This window comes from Phaethon lepturus, unplaced genomic scaffold (assembly GCF_000687285.1).
Source record: "Phaethon lepturus isolate BGI_N335 unplaced genomic scaffold, ASM68728v1 scaffold5992, whole genome shotgun sequence".
Lineage (NCBI taxonomy): Eukaryota > Metazoa > Chordata > Aves > Phaethontiformes > Phaethontidae > Phaethon > Phaethon lepturus.
Window position 1 is genome coordinate 28,449 of NW_010521114.1, and position 15,982 is coordinate 44,430.

At 44.0% G+C, this 15,982-nt stretch overlaps 1 protein-coding gene across 1 annotated transcript; it reads left to right on the forward strand.

Moving 5' to 3' along the window:
- The first annotated feature begins 3,131 nt into the window (after positions 1 to 3,131).
- On the forward strand, positions 3,132 to 15,284 carry HAO1 (hydroxyacid oxidase (glycolate oxidase) 1). Its single transcript, XM_010281398.1, has 3 exons — positions 3,132 to 3,268; positions 11,344 to 11,495; positions 15,181 to 15,284. Exons 1-3 carry the CDS (start codon positions 3,132 to 3,134, stop codon positions 15,282 to 15,284), a joined length of 393 nt encoding a protein of 130 aa, XP_010279700.1.
- The last annotated feature ends 698 nt before the right edge of the window (positions 15,285 to 15,982 follow it).

Below are 15,982 nucleotides of genomic sequence, written 5' to 3' on the forward strand. Positions count from 1 at the left end.
TTAATCTTTATAGCAGTTAACTGAAGTGAGAAAAATCCCAGCTGACTCATTCTTCACCCATGGAGTTTTGTGCATGTTTACAGGAGACCACTGACCTTGTCTCTCCAGTTCTGCAGTAGGAGCACAGAGGTTCAGACTAAAATGCTGTGTAGCACTCTCTCTGGTGAATATCATAGTTAAGGACAAGCATGTTGTAATGTCTCTTTGAACAGTTCTTTGGCTTCTGATTGAGGCGCTTTCTGAGCCAGAAGTTATATCTCTGTATTTAATAGCCCTCTGAGGGGTTTTTCTTCCTGAGTCTGTGATTCCCCTTTTTGAACTGAAGTGTAGAGAGTTTCCCTTGCAGAGCCTGGTTCAGTCGAGCTCCAGGTACGTGGCACAGTTCTCTGTCCCCAGTGACCTGCCAAGGGAGCAAGCGAGGAGCAGTAGACAGGGGAGAGGATGTTAATGCTACCCGGATTTGTTTGTCTGTGTGGTTGTTTTTTGACTCTGCCCTAATTACATCTGAATGTTTCAGGTTAATTCTGCGTTGACTTCTATCAGCGAGGCTTGCTGTGCCTGCTTGGCCAAACTCTTTGCAGTTAAGCAAGTCGTCATTCTTTTGCTTCAAGGTTAAAGTTCAGACAGCTTATGTCTCATTAAGCGGATGGAGGAAGCCTCTCACTCAGAGAGATTTATTAAAATGAGGAGCCAATTACTTGGATGGAAGCCATGTCAGAGCCGGTCTGTATGTTGGTGTCAGATGGGTGGGGGAGATGTTTGCACTCTCCTAAGGATTACACCTGTAAGAGGCCAAGTAGTCCCAGTTCAGCAGCAGATTAAACTTCTCATTTTGCTTAGTTTTGCTTCCTTTTTGCTGATATTGGCACCTTCCACCATACCCCAGCTCATAAACTGGCCAGCAGTGGGAAGGGGGAATGTCCTGCTGGAGTGGAGGAGTGCCCAGGTCCTGGTGGACTCGAGGGCTGCAGAGCTTCCCGAGGCACGTTGGCTGCACAGCAGCAAGAAGTCAGTGCCCCCAGTTGGGCTTTGGTGTGTGGTTGGCATGTTGGGGGGGATCCGTAAAGGTTGGCGTGTGAGCGACTTCGTGGTAGGGGAGGGAAGAGGGACTTTAGCCTGAATGGCCAATAATGACCAGTAAAGTAAAGGCAGTCTGGTGTTGTGTGAATATCCCAAATGAATGTAAGTGGAGAGAGACAGACAAAGATCAAGGTGGGACATGTTATGACGAGCTTAACTTTTTTTTTTAAGTGAATATAGCCGTAAAAGTGTGGAGGGAGATCAGTGATAAAAAAAAAAGTATTGTTACCTTCAGCAATTTTCGTGCAACTTCCTGTTAAAAGCTTTTGAATTCATGAAGGTCAAATTCAGCTGCACATATTCAAATAGTTAGCTATCACGCAATGCTTACTGTCTCATGCTGTGGGATAAATACCTGGTTTTAGCACAATGCAAGCTTCAAATAAATGAAAGCGGACATGTCCCCAGTTTTGTGCTGGGAGCATGGAGAAATGTCAATGTTCAACCAGTTTGCGTTTAAATTGTATCTGACGCTGATGTGTGATAAATGCCTCATGGGGTAATTATATGTATACTGATATTCATTGCCAGTAACTCCTCCCATGAATATTCTGACCAACTATAGGAATGGCCCCCCTAAGCACCCCATACAGTTTAATCTGAGATGCCTTCATCTGGGAAAGCAGTTGGAGAAATAGCTGCAAATCTCTTCATGCCATTGTTCTCTTTAAATGATAATGAGCTTACAGCCGGCACCATCCTTCCTGCCTCAGCCCCTCAGATATTCCTCCAAAGACATTTGACAATTTCCTTTGAATCTGAAGCATTTTTCTCACTCCTTGTGGAATATTGTGTCCCTAGTTGTTATTTATAAAACAGCAGCAAGGAAGATGGCTGTGGTTTTCACAGAGGTATATGTATATTTAACTTAATGTTATCTGAATCCTTCAGCCTTGCTGAAGAATGAAAAAAAAAAAAAGAAAAAATCAAGTCACTTAAAGCCCAAAATTACCGAAGGGAGTGAGACAGCGCCGTACTTCTATCGCATTGCATTTCTTCCTCTCTGTGCTATAAATAATGATCAGTGAGCAAAATACAGGCTCCCTGGTTTGCTCGCACCAGGGAGAGGTGTGCGGCAAGCGTGGTGCATGCTGCTTTGCTCCTGTGCACGCTGCAAAGTCTGTCGCATCTTGCACTATGTTTGGGAGATTCTTCCCCAATTAAGGTATTGATTTCTCCCTTCTCCCCTAAATCTGGTTTTAATAAAATGGCATTAATTGAAATGTGCACAGCCAGAAAACGGAATTATACACACGCATGATATACTTGTAAGTTTTCCCTGTCAAACAAATACTGTGTACCTGTTGTAAACAATGCATGTTGGTTAAATTTTAGGTCAAGATTCAACCAAGAAATCTGAGTCTGTCACGCTTTGGATGAGCGTCATCTCTTTGCTAAGCTAGTTTTATTTCCACTTGGTGAGTGCATCTGACTTTGTAACATGTTAAGAATAACTAGCTGTCTTTGCGTTGTGGAGGTGGAATTATCTTAAAAAGCAGGAGCCATTTGCCTGAGGATGTATTAACTGCCCAAGCTGCCTGGCAGCTGGCTCCCTGCAACTTGACTCAGTATCCAAGATTTTAATGGAAATAACTGGAAACCTGCTTGTGTTAGGTGTTGTCTTAAACGCCAGTCCAGGCTGAGACCCACTTTTATAAATATCTAAACCAGTACTTTGCTTTTTGGACATAAACAGTGTGTATCTTTTCTCAGTCTCCTGGATATTCTGGATGACATAGGCATACACGAGAGACAGCATATTCCTCTTAGTGCAGGCTCAAGTCATGCATGTTGTACCTACATATTTCTCTCATTGCTGATTAATCTTTTTGCCATATTTTATTTCATTATGTTCTAGGTTGGCCTTGAGCACATGAAATAAAATGTGGTGCTGAAGTCCAACGTGACACAAGAAGTTGGTGTATTTTTTTTTTTTGGTATGTGGGTAAGTTGAATCCTGATGAGGTCCCGTATTAATGATTTACAGACAAAAATATAGAGCTTAAAAGAGAGGGAAATAGGAATAAACTAACCCTGTGAGATCTGCAAACATGTCTGGAAAACCAGTTTGCATAGCTGATTTTGAAGAGTATGCTAAAAAATTCCTCCCCAAATCAGTGTATGATTATTACCGATCCGGAGCAGATGACCAGGAAACGCTAGCAGATAATGTAGCAGCATTTTCAAGGTAGGAGGATGATTTAAAGCTGAGGTGGAGGGTGCAAATTTGGCTTTATTAGTAGGTGTGGTGCAATATTGTTTTTTTTCTGGGTGAACAAAACTCAAGTTTTTCTAAAACTTTTTTGGTTTTTATCAAAATGACCCTCAAACAGTTCTGTGTCAGAGCAACTGTCTCTCCCCTTTCACTCCTCCAGCTAACGTTTTCTGTCAAGAAGCTGTTCCTAAAATCCCTTAGCACCTTTTTAGCTTTACCTGCATTTTATTTCTTTTGTTAATGTAAATTCTCTAAAGAGTCCTTCAGCTCCAATATTTAATCAGTTGATTTAACTCCAGTTTCTGCATTTTGGGCTATTAACACCAGCAAGGGACTCTTGTGGTGGGGTTGTATGTACCCTTAAGGTCCCGAGTCAGTTTTGCCTTTTGCCTGTTCTTCTTAAATGGAATTAGTAATGCAGCCTTCCCTGTTAAATGCTTGTGCAGCTTCGCTAGGTCAGAGCTGCATAGTCCAGCAAAAAGGAGTTGCACATCCTAGCTCTGGAGCGAGCTGTGAGCTCCAGGGCTCAGTCCTGGGTGGCCAAACTGTGCTTGGGGGGGATCCTCAGCAGAAGGTCAGCACTTCACCAGGAACTACTGTAAACAATGGGAACGATTATAAACCAGTTTTGACGTACGGACTGCCCCCCTGTGAAAACCTGAACGCAGGTGACCCGTTGTCCCAGCAGTACAAGGTCAACACTATCTAAGTCGGCGTTTGCTGTCAGATTCAGTGGGCCAGCATCAAAACTCACATCAAGCCAGTTGGTTCCCCATCCCCTGAATGTCTGCTGCTGTTCTGCCATGGAGTGTAAGCCCAAGTGCTGCAGAGGGAAGGCGGCAGCTGGAGGCTGATGGCCTCAGCCCAGCTGAGCCTGGTCGAACTGCTTAAACAGCTGTTGGCTTCTCTTTCCTTCGGGTGCTGTGTTTGTGCAGACATTTAACCCCCCCTGCACTTGTCTCTGCTAATCTCTAAAGGCTTTGTCTTAAATCCCTCTGAGTCTAACAAATCAAAACAAGACTTTTTCAATCTGTCTTTAGTCTTTCTCCCTCTCCACTTTGCTTTTACTGTAAAGCAGCAATCCTGGTTACTGTTCCAGTTGTCTTTCCACAGGCTGCAAGAAATTCAGCTGGAAATCCCATGCAACTTTGTTAGGGCTCTAGGAAACTTAGTAGTAATTTATTGAATGTATTCTCAATGGTCAGATCTCAGAAATCAGTTCAAAACCCTCATTTTAGGGACACATCTGGAAAAGCTTTATAATGTCAGGAGAAGAAGAAAACTAACCTCCACGCTGACCACTTATTCCAGACCCCTTAGTCCTACGCGGAATCCCCCATCGCAGATTGGAAATCCCTTTGTGCTTGGTGCTGTCCAAACAGAAGCCAAAGGACCGTTCCCGCTCCGAGGAGTAAATGGGAGTAGGAGGGGATATAGCAGTGCTCACCTGCTTTTTTTTAAATGTAATTTTATTTTGTTTAGTGCTTCCAGATGCTATGATGTTATTTGCCCTCATAAAAACAAAATGAGATGTTACGGAAAGGACACTCAAAGGAAGTGCTCAAAGGCAATGAACTGTAGTAGGAGCGAACATTTTACTACTAACCACTACAGCTAATCATGATTAAAACTAAACTGCCCAGATACAGGCTAACAAAAAGCTGGGTATGTCCACTTGTTGTTTTGGTGTTAGCAGAGCTAGATGTTAGTGGTGAGGTAAGAGCAGCTCTGCTGTGAAGCTGTTTTGCACCACAGGGGCAGATGCTTCTGATAAGACCTCCTCACATGGGGCTGGTCATCTGTGGGGTTCAGGCTCACCTCCTCTTTCCTGGCATCTTCTGTCATATTTTCAGTAAGGGCCTCCAGTTTGAGGTGTTCAAAACTGCAGAGCTTGCAGACAGCCTGGAACTGAAGGAGATCTTCATTAGCAGAACAGCCTGAGACATTAAAAAAAAGAAAAGAAAAAAAAAAAGTAAATTACATTTGCCAGGTCCTGGTGTGGCTAAAAGGCCCTCAGTGCTAGGTTCCTGCTCCTCAGCAGTGAAGGCAAGGGGATGGAAGCTGTGTTTCTGTCTTTCCTCCCCCTCCCTTTGTATATTTGTCTTAAAGAAAACAAGATCTGATTTCTGCAGTAGCTTTAGGCGATTTAAACATCTTCCAAAAAGGCAGTTAATGAAGTCTAAAAGACTCGGCTATTAAATCATCAAACAGAGCTTGTTGACAGCCAGAGAGAGGTCATGGGCAGAAATGCTGAAGTCAACGCTTTGCTCGTTACCTTTCCATCGCTCTTTATCTACATCTCTTTCTGGGTGTCCACCAAAGCACCAAAAAGTGTGGTGATGTGCTGACAGTCGCCCAGCAGATCAGCGGGAGAGCTGGGATCAGAGCCTGAAACCCAGCTCCCCTGGCGAGACGTGCGGTCCCCTCCTTTCTGGCCACTGCAGCGCTAGCACAATTCTTCCTGTGAGGATGGGCATGGCAGGTGAAGTCATCTGCTGGGGCTTACCAGCTTTACCTGTATGAAGTGGAAAGGCTGCAGGGCTGGAGCATCATGGATATAGTGATTTACAGCTTCATGGACAAATGTGCTCTTTTATCTGTCTATAACAAGAGGGAGATAATAGTAAAGGTGGTCAGAGTTAAAAATAGCCCTTCTGTAGCACTAAAAAACATGTGAAACTGTTCTCAACATTGGCAGTGCCTTCCTGTACCTGTCTATTTGCAAACTGAAGTATTTCCATCAAGCAGTATGCACTTGCTGCCTGCAGCCAGATGGACCTTCCCCTCTGCAAAGGTGACCCCCTTCAGTGGGCCCTTGAAGCTGTGTGGAAGTATGTTGGGCAGAGGGCTCCATGGGCTTGATCTTGATAGCTACAGAGGTTCCCACTTGTCGCTGCCGAGGGACAAGACATGGTGGTGGATTCCTATTTCCTTAGCACGTGAGATGCTGCTGTTAACAGTTCGTTAGACCGTGTTTACAATGGTTTCCTGGCAACACATCTAGAAAAGATAGGAACCTGGTATAAAGACTTCACGGTGTTTTGGTTTATAAAACCTGTTTGACACAAGCAACTTTTAAAATCTTTCCTTTTTTTTTTCTTTGACGCTGTTGGGAGAAGCATGGCCTAACGGTTTAAGGGTGCAGGACTGCTGCTCACAGTCTTTGTGTTTCTGAGCATGTTACTGGTTTTTCTCCCTGTTCCTGAGTGCAGCTTGTGGGTAAATATAAAGTAAGATGGACTTTACACCCCCGAGCCACAAAGATCACAAAGCCAGTTGACTTTGTGAAAGAAACGAGTATGTTCAGCCTCATTTCCCATTGATTTCCCCTGTCAGAAGCTTAGCTGCAGGGTTCAGCCTGATTAAAAACATTTACAGTTTATTTAAATATTTATAGGTATATGTATAAATGTTTATGTTTAAATGGAAGAGAAGAAAGCACAAAACTGAAGCAGAAATTGTTAACCCATATCTTTGTGGTGCGGGATTATTTGGGTGAGCGAGACTGCTAGGACAGATTATATTCGGAGAAAAATCAGTGTTGGGTTTGTATGTGAGCGCTTTTTTTGGGGGGGGCAACCAAATGGTTGCATTTATGGAGAAATAAATAGATTATTATTAAGGACTGATCTAGCAAACAAATGATAGTTTCAACAGATGCTGGAATACCTTTCAAATGGCCCATGCAATTTTTGGAGCAGCAAAATCCATACTCATTAGATGATAAAATGAACGTCCTGGCTTTTTAACAGCACAGGAACTTGAAACTTTTTGGACCTGTCATCAGATACCAGAGCGTAAAATGTCTCCGAAAAGCCAGTGTTTAAGATGAGGTTAGCGCTAGGTACAGTAACTCTCCTCTAGCTTCCAGTTCTTCTGGGTCTGAAGGAAGAACTGGACCTGGCATATCAACATCAGTGTGCTCCTGCTAAGGCCAGCTAATTTTTTTTTTTATTCACGGTTTTCAAATGCTGAGGAGATGACACTGATGTGAGGCATTAAGGCCAGAGAAGATGATTTGGGATGTCAGAGCATACGTTACTCCCTATGGCATCTGACCCTATTCACCTTGCATTTGCTCTGCGTCCCGAAACACGGTGTGTCCTTCCAGCACTGAGCTCTCTGGCGGTTAAATTCACTCTTGAGTTGTCAAGGAACCAAGGGGCCTGAATGGAAAATAGGTTTTATGACAAGGTCGAGGCACCTTTGGCTCGATGGCATTCAAGAAATCAATCTGAAATCTCCCCTCTCGGCATTTTAATGAAGGGGGATGCCTGTGTGTGTAGGAATGCGTTTCTGCTAATCCGCTGTGACATGTTCTGCTGCTGACTGCCTGGCGGCCTTTGGAGAAGATGCATTTTGTTGTCGTGTACAAGGAACAGCAGTACCTTGTTTATCAGCGACAGCATCGATGCATATTTTCTGCAAATGTATCATCATCTTGTAGCTAGGTATTAAGGGTGTTAAAATGACTGGGCACATAAATAATCTGAATATTAGTTAAAAAAACAAAGCTGAGAATGTGATTGGGGTCAAACAAGCATGTGAAGTTGTAAGGGGGAGAAAAGGAAAGGAATGCTTGTAATAATAAGTTGGTTACATTTCTGCCATGTCTTTCACCTCGGATTTGCAGAGTGCTGCCAAAAGAGTTGCTGTGTGCGTAGCAAGACACCCTGGGAGAGAAACGATTTTTGTCAAGCAGAAGCAGCTGTTGGTTAGCCTTGCACAGCACTAGCACCTGCCCCTTAGGATGGGAAGTGGAGCTGTAGGGGAGATGAAGGCAGCAAAGTGGGCTGGAGTTGGGGCGGAGACTGTCTGAATGGTGTGTCCTTGCCCAAGCGTGCCGCATGAAGGGCTTATTTAGCATGGATGTGGAAGGGAAACAAGATGAGCTGCTTCAAAATGTGTTACAGTTTGAAAATTTCAGCACTTTTCACAGCTGAAAATGGGGAGGGAACAGCAAATGCTTCCCTCTTAGCTAGTGGCAAGTTAATTTACAATCTGAAATTTTTAAGCACTGAGGGGGGAAAAAAAAAAAAAAAAACACCCCAAACACTAATCCCCCCTCCTTCCCTTTGATCCTTTTTTCAAAACAGCATTTAGCTGAAGTTGCCTGAATGGGGAGCACTTGTGGCCTGCCCTGCTGTGGCATCTCCCTGCTTCCAGCTGGAAATGAAGGTGCCCTCACTTGCAGTTGCTGATTGCAGCACCTGAGTGTGGACTTGGCTGGAAAAAAAAAATCTGGGTGACAAGGAGAAGATGAATAAAAGAAATGTACAAGTGTTTACAAAATATCCAGGAAATCTTTTCACTCAAAGAAGACTTGGAGGAAGCAGATAAGTAGCAGGCTAATGAATGTGCGCTCCAGTTACTGGGAAATACTGCTCTTGGATTTTGCTTGCTGCTAAGGGCATTCCCCTGTGGCTTGTCCAGAAAATGTCTCATTTCAAGTGTCTGTCAAACTCACAGCTGAAAACATCCATGTTTCCAAAGCAAAGATCAGGTTTTATTTAGAGTGTAATACTAAGGTAGTGATCCCTTTGGTGTTTTTCATGGGACCCAGAAAATACCCAGTCCTGAATATTGATTTGACATTGGTCTAGAGGATGCAACCTGATAAAGTGTGAGGGGAAGAGAAGCCACAGAAAGTATCGGAGGAGACATGTTTAAAGTCTGGGGCTGATGAGCCTGAGGACCCCAAAAAACTCATGGATGGAGTAATTTGGTGGTACATAAAGGTGAGTGGGAAGGAGGTCGTTTATCACTGCTTGAAACAACCTCAATATTCTTTTGTACACTCTTGGGAGGATTTTTGCTCTTTCTGTTTCTTTTCCCAAGCTAAAAGCACTACAGAAACATTGGTATGTCAGGACTGACCCACATGGGTGTGCTTTGAGATGGCAGTGTTTTGCACCAGGTAAAAATCTGACAGGTCCAGGACAGCAGAGCAACTGGGAGGTTGGGGAAGATATTTCACATTTTTATGCTTTTAAGTTTGACCATAAAAATGAGCAATGTTATTAAAGGATTTCTGTTTTCTTTATATTTGCTGGGAAAAAATGTCTCAGAGCTGGGAGAAAGCCTTTGGAATGAGGATTAGGAAGAAAGAGGGAGAAAAAAGTCATCATGTTTTCTTTGTCCCACCCTCAGCACATCCTCCCCTGAAAAATAACAGACCAATACAATAGCATGAAAACAAGTCTGAGGAGAAATACTTGCAGTGTGTGTCTTGGCATCGAGTAATACAGCTGACTCCCACAACTACATGTCTCCTTCCAAGCATCATAACCATCCTTCTCCCTGGGGAGTGCTTCCTGGAGAGCTGGCACGACCCGGTGCTATAGGGCTTCAGAAATTTGGGTCTTGTCCTGGCTCTGTCCCAGGCTTCTTACGGAAATGCCTCTTGATCTTTCTATAAAATGAAGAGATCGTCTCTTGTCTTTTTTTTTTTTTCCTAACTTGTCAGTTTAATCTGCAACATCAAGCTAACCACTACTCACTGTTGGAGCATAGTCTGAGGGTAATAGTGGCTCTGGTTGCCATCTCCATGCTAATAATGATATTATGAGTCTCAGGCATTCTAGTGCTGAGCAGGTAGTCAGGATCAGCAGTACTAAAGCTTAAGCTTTTAATTATTTTCTGTAATTAAAATCCAGTAGCCATCAGAGCCCTTTCACGGGGAGGGATGCCTTAGGAAGAGGTTGATGCATACCCTACTACTATAGCTTGCAGAGAAGGGTTGGCCTGTCTCAGTGCACACCCGTGTGGAGAGGCAGCCCCTGCTAATGCACACCCTCTTGTGGCTTGTAGTAACAGTGGCTGCCCTGTAACATTGCCTGGATGGTGAGAAAAAAAAAGTCCAATTTCACAGGTATCCCCAGGAATGCAACCCTATTAATAAAGGTTTGGCTATTGCGGTGTCGTCTTGTTGACCCCATAAGAGGGATCGCGATCCTGTTTTGCTGCTGTTGTGGGGGAAGACAAATTTCTGTGTGGGCAAGCATATGATGTCCAGCTTGACCATGATAAATTGTGATTTCAGGTTAAGTGTGTTTTAGCTTGCTCTGTTTTGGAGCCAGCTTCTACTTGTACCCGGGCTGAGGACCCCAGTGGTGAATAAAGCCCAGCTCTGGGCACATGTGGTTTCTGGCGGACAGCAAAGCGAAGCCGTGCATGGTTGAGCAGATGCTGGGCCACATCATTCAAGGACTAGATTGTAATTTGCCCTGTTGGGAAAGCAGTTGTGCTACTTGGCCTTTTTCTGCACCAAATTACAGTGGCTGCATTTAGTCTTTCCCTGGAAGTCTAGAGTCCCTGCGGTACGACGGGCTGTCCCGGGGGGCAGCAGCTGTAGTCCCAAGGGACTACACGTTGCACAGCAGCCGGCGACTGCCAGGGACGGGGCCTCTCTGAGCGAAGCGGCTCAGTCTCCACGCCAGCAGAGATGTGGTGTGGTGGATACCACACCCTTCTGAGCTGAGGAAAGCCAGGGCAGCCATCCTGCCCACCCGCTTCCCACGTGGCAGTGTGTTGCTTTGTAGTCTCACTGCAGAGGCCCATGGGACGGGGAGGGTTAAGCATGCTGGCCAGGCTAGTTTGATCCAAAATTCCATGTCCATTGGTTCCCTAGTCCACAGAAGGAATAGCTGAGGGGGGCTGATGACTTCTCCTGTTCCCACACACCCTCTGTCATCCTGTTCTCCCTAAGGTTTTTGAGGAGGCTGAGACTTACCATGACCTTTATTATTTTGCAGCTCCTGTCTCTTCTTTCGGGTGATATCAGCCAATAATGTCCAAAGGCTCTTTGCCTCTTTCACCCTCCATGGACTTTGGTCCCTCCTTGCCTGCTCTCTCCTGGCTTTGTGCGTTTTGTGGGTCCAGCTCTGGGTCACACAGTGAAGTTCTGTTCCAGCCTCCTCAGTGCCTCGTGCAGCTTCTTCCCCTCCAGCTTCCTCCTGACACCAGGAAAATCTGCTCCTGGCCGTTAGGAACTGTAAATAACCCTGATGATGCAGGCTTTTTATTCTCTTTATTTGTCTCTGTGTTAGATGGAAGCTGTACCCCCGAGTGCTCAGGGACGTGTCGGTAATGGACCTGTCAACCTCAGTCTTAGGGCAGAAAATCAGCATGCCGGTCTGTGTTGGAGCGACCGCTATGCAGCGCATGGCTCATGCTGACGGAGAAGCGGCTACTGCTAAAGGTAAACCATGCAAAGCTTCCCCACGGGGCGAGTTAGAGAGGAACAGAGTAATATTTTGCCTGCTGGTCGTGAAGCCCAGCTTTGTTTCTTGCTCCTGATGCTGTGGTCACGATGGGTTTGAGTTGCTGCTCAGAGTAATTAGTTGGGTTTTTTTTTTTAATTTTTTTTTTAATAGTGTACGTTCTTCCTCATTATGAAACAGGGATGAGAAATGCAGTATGTAAGAGACGAATAATTTGTAACAAATACAAAATTGAAAACGACATCTATCTATCTTTTTATGTATTCTATAGATATGACTATACCTATTGTCAGGGCAACATTCTTCCTGCTACAGAACTGCTTCTAGAAATTCAGGAGCCTTTGCTTGTCTAGGAAAAATACTCACTTTGAAGAGAGCTCTTCGAGAGCATCCCAGGGAGCCAGCCAGATAATGGCCCCTCTGGGCTAGATGCTGCACAAAGACATTGCCAGAATGGAGGCTGCAGCCTAAAAGGCTGCAAGAAATTAGATTTTAACCAAAATACAGATGTGAAACTCTTTCTTACTCCCTTAACCCAAGCTGCAGAATGACGCAAAATCTGAGAAAGAGGTCACACAGTGTGCCTGTTACATACAAACAGCATTGGGCTGTGCATTTCAGTGTTCCAGCACTGAATGAAAAAAGGATACAAAACCTAAATAGGCAATTTTAAAAAAGTAATAGTCCCGTGCACGGCTGAGCTATTCATGTAACAGCATTTCCATGACCAATGCAGCAAATGCTAGTGTGAATTGAGTCTAATTACCTGCCCTGCAGTGAGAGCTGGTCTCAATGCTCATCAAAAAGCTGTGTCGCTGCGACTTGCACGGTGATGGGCTGCAGCACAACTCCAGTAGCAATCTCTGTAAAAGCAGAATTTTATGATTTTTATATTACATTTGGGGATAGATTTTTTTTTTCCCCTTCCCAAGCGATTTATTAGGAAGCCAAATATTTTATGCCTATTGTATGTGCAGGCGCATTCCACACGATGGAGCTCAAATACCTTGAATTGGTTTGCGAAGCGGTGTCCGGTGGGACGCCCTGGTGCTGTCCTATCCTTTGGCAACTCTTGCCGATTATTTCTGGCCCAAGTTATGCTGGGAGGAAACTCTGGAGCATGATACTGTTAAGTGCAAACATATTAATGCAATGTTAAGAGCGAGATTTGAAATGCACAAAATTCAGGATGTTCCTTAGGAAAAAATCCCACCAATGGTATGGCCTGGCCACATTTTAAGGCATAGATCTATAATGGCGTGTAAAATCAAGCAGTACAATAAGGCTGACTACTAGAGCTGAGGTATGGTTGTAGTAGATAACTTAATTTTTGAATTTCCTGACTTTTGTGCACTTACGTTTTCAAACTTTAGCATATGATTATTGCATTCAATGTTCTTGGGTTTTCAAGCTAGGACAGCTTGGTGTACTGGCAATGGTTTGAATGTGCAGTCAAATAAACCTATGCATGCAAGTTGGTAAATTTTTCATCGCTTTCACAGGAGAGCGTAATTAAAATCACACCCTCTGTATTGCATTAGCATTTCTGGTAGAAAAAAAATACATCTTCAGTTTTGTGCTCTGTTAAAGTGGAGCTTTTCATTTGACCTTACAAAATGATAGGGACTAGCTATAAAGTACCCATTTGGCTTAAAGGTTCCCTTAAACTTGGCACACTTGGATCAGGGGGGTCGCTACATCCAACTTGTTTTAAACTCTGTGGTACCTCTGAAATATAAGCGAGCAGACTGTTGGTTGCTTTAAATCAGCTTTTGCTTCAGCTGTACCAATTTACACAAGCCAAGAAAGTCTGATCCGTAGTTTTGTGGCTTTTGGAAAGCCTGGCATACTTCATAAAGCCTGACTTTGGCTCAGGTGCGTAGGAAGCGATGTATGTGGTAGCACCTCTGCTGTTGTGACGATCCTTCAAAAGCAGAGCGCGGTCTGAATCTCACCCCTTCCCGGCCAGGGAAGCGGGTGTTGTGTGCCCTGGCTCGTGTCGGGGGGCATGGCAGCTGCCTGAAGGAGCACTCAGTGTGCACATGTGTGTGCCCAGGCACCGCTCAGCGGGTGCCACAAGCCACATGTCTGCCAGTTGGGGTTAAACCCCAAGAGATAATCTTGGGCTCACACCATCCTTACCTGCAGAGCAGGGTGGTGCAGGTAGCAACAACTCCTTCCTCTACCTTTTTGTATTTTGAGAAGGATGCCTGATCCTGCCAAGGAGTTCCCTTAAGCGACAGCATTTTGCTTTGATACTGTTCTGCTCTTCTGGTGGGTTTGCCTGCAGGTTGCAGGGTAAATGTGCTCTCTAGGGACAAGGGCATGTCATGGCGTCTCTCGGTAGGTAAAACTCCCTGCCCTTGTGACCCCTTACTTTGGGGCTTGTCAGGGTTTCGGGAGGTGCTGCTCCTCCTCGAGGGATGCTCTCCTGCAGTGACCAAGCTGGTAGAGAGGAGTATGTATCTTAGCCAAAATAGGGCACACCTTAAACACACCTTCACTGACAATTCTGTTTCATTAGCAAAGCATCTTTTTTGGGAAAAATGTTCAATTGTAATTTTAAAAGTTGCTGGTGACAGGCAATCCAACACAATATAAGTTATTCCAAAGGTTAACTAACTCCACTCTGAGCAGTATAAACTGTGATCATGGTCAAAACTTGTACAGCTTCAAATCCAGATGTTGTGTTTTGTTATACTTCTGTCAGCTAGGCTTCAAAAAAGAAAAGAAAAGGAGAAAATAAAGATGTTGTCCATACAGGCTGTAATAAGGCTGCTCCTCAGTTTTCTTTGACATGTCTAAATGTACCTGGAGTCCTTCCTTCTAGAGAAAGCTCTCTTGTCTTTGAAACTATTTCACGGACCTTAGCAGTTGTCCTGGTTTTTCCAGGTCTTGTCTTCAAGTCTATTCCCTAGCATTTTAGTTGTAGCTCATCAGTGTATGATGGTAACTTTCCAAATAATGGATTTTCTGTTCAGTAGAAACTGAAAAATTGGGAAGAAAATTGTTTTGGATTAACTGAAATGTTTAATTTGATCCAAAATGTAATGTTTTATTTCATTTTCCTACTAGCTAATGCTTTTAGCCATAGTTCTGTTTTGAAACAAAAGTGTTAGCTCGGCAGAAAACTTTTCCATTTTGAAAATACCGACACATGACCTTTTGACTTAGGGGAATTTTTCTTGTCCTTCCCACTCCAATTTCAACTTCTTTAACTAAAAATATTTGCCAAATTTGATGAATAATCTTAGCCACCATTAAAGAGCAAAGGGCTGTTCTCTAAATACTTTTCGACAGATTTTCTGATTCTACATGATTTTTTTTCTGCTTGTCCATCAGAAGATTCACTGTTCCTCCATGCAAAGACATTTATTTGCTATTCCAGCCTCATGCTGTGCTTGCAAACCAGTGTGATCCTTGTGTCATCTCCCTGAAAGTGCAGCAGTACTCGTGTTCCTCTAAACAGGACCCACCTTCAAGTACAGAGAAACAAAATCTTGTGCACCATCCAGCTGCTGAGCAAGAAATTGCAGTTTTTTGAAGCCTTGATTGATTATAAAAGTTATGTAGCATTATTTTGAGATTTGTATTCTGTTTATATTGCTGCTAATTATGTAATGCTCTCTTACTGACAGATTACCTTATATTCTTGTGTTTTAGCCCAGAAGCAGTATTGCAATACCTGCTTTCTCTCTGACTTGCTGAAAATCAGGCTGAACAGCCTGACTGTGTTCTTGGCCAGATCTTTTGAAAACTTGGAATGATAGTTGCTCAGATCTGGTGATTTTATGTTTACCCTCTGCAATTGCTCTCAAACAACTTTCTGAGTTACTGCTGACGCAAGAAGGGTTTCACCATCACCTGCGATGTGACTGCACCATTTGCTTTGCCAAATAGAGAATAGGAATATTGACTTGAAAGGCTTTTTTTCCACTCCTGTTTTAGTTGAGTTACTGGCAGCTCTCTTATTTTCACTAGAGAGGGAGCAACACCTTTGTTGCTTCAGCTCTTAACAGACTTCTACCATGCTTTTTGTTTGCTTTGATGCTGCTGAGCATCTGAATTCAGGTTCCTTGTACTCATCAGACATGCCTGTGACTGTGAAGGAGGGATTTTGCGATCAGTTGCCTTTTGTGCTCAGACAGTGAAAATAGCATATCCATTTTCATCTGTTACCTATGCGGCCTTTCAGAAAAAAAAAAAAGTTAATTTTGAGGTACGGCTACTCCGGAGTCACTGAGAGGACAATATTCATGTGGGATGAGATGGCCTGGACTGACCTGGCCCTGACTCCTCCCAGAGACTGGCACGGCCAGGGGACTTTCTGGTGCAAGCGTACGCAGGCAGTCTGGCATGACAGCCCTTCTAGTCCAGCCAGATCCATTTTGGCCACACGTATTTTTCCCTGCTGCTTCCAGCCTTCCTGCACAGCTGACAAAATGCATTGTCTCAACAAAATGAT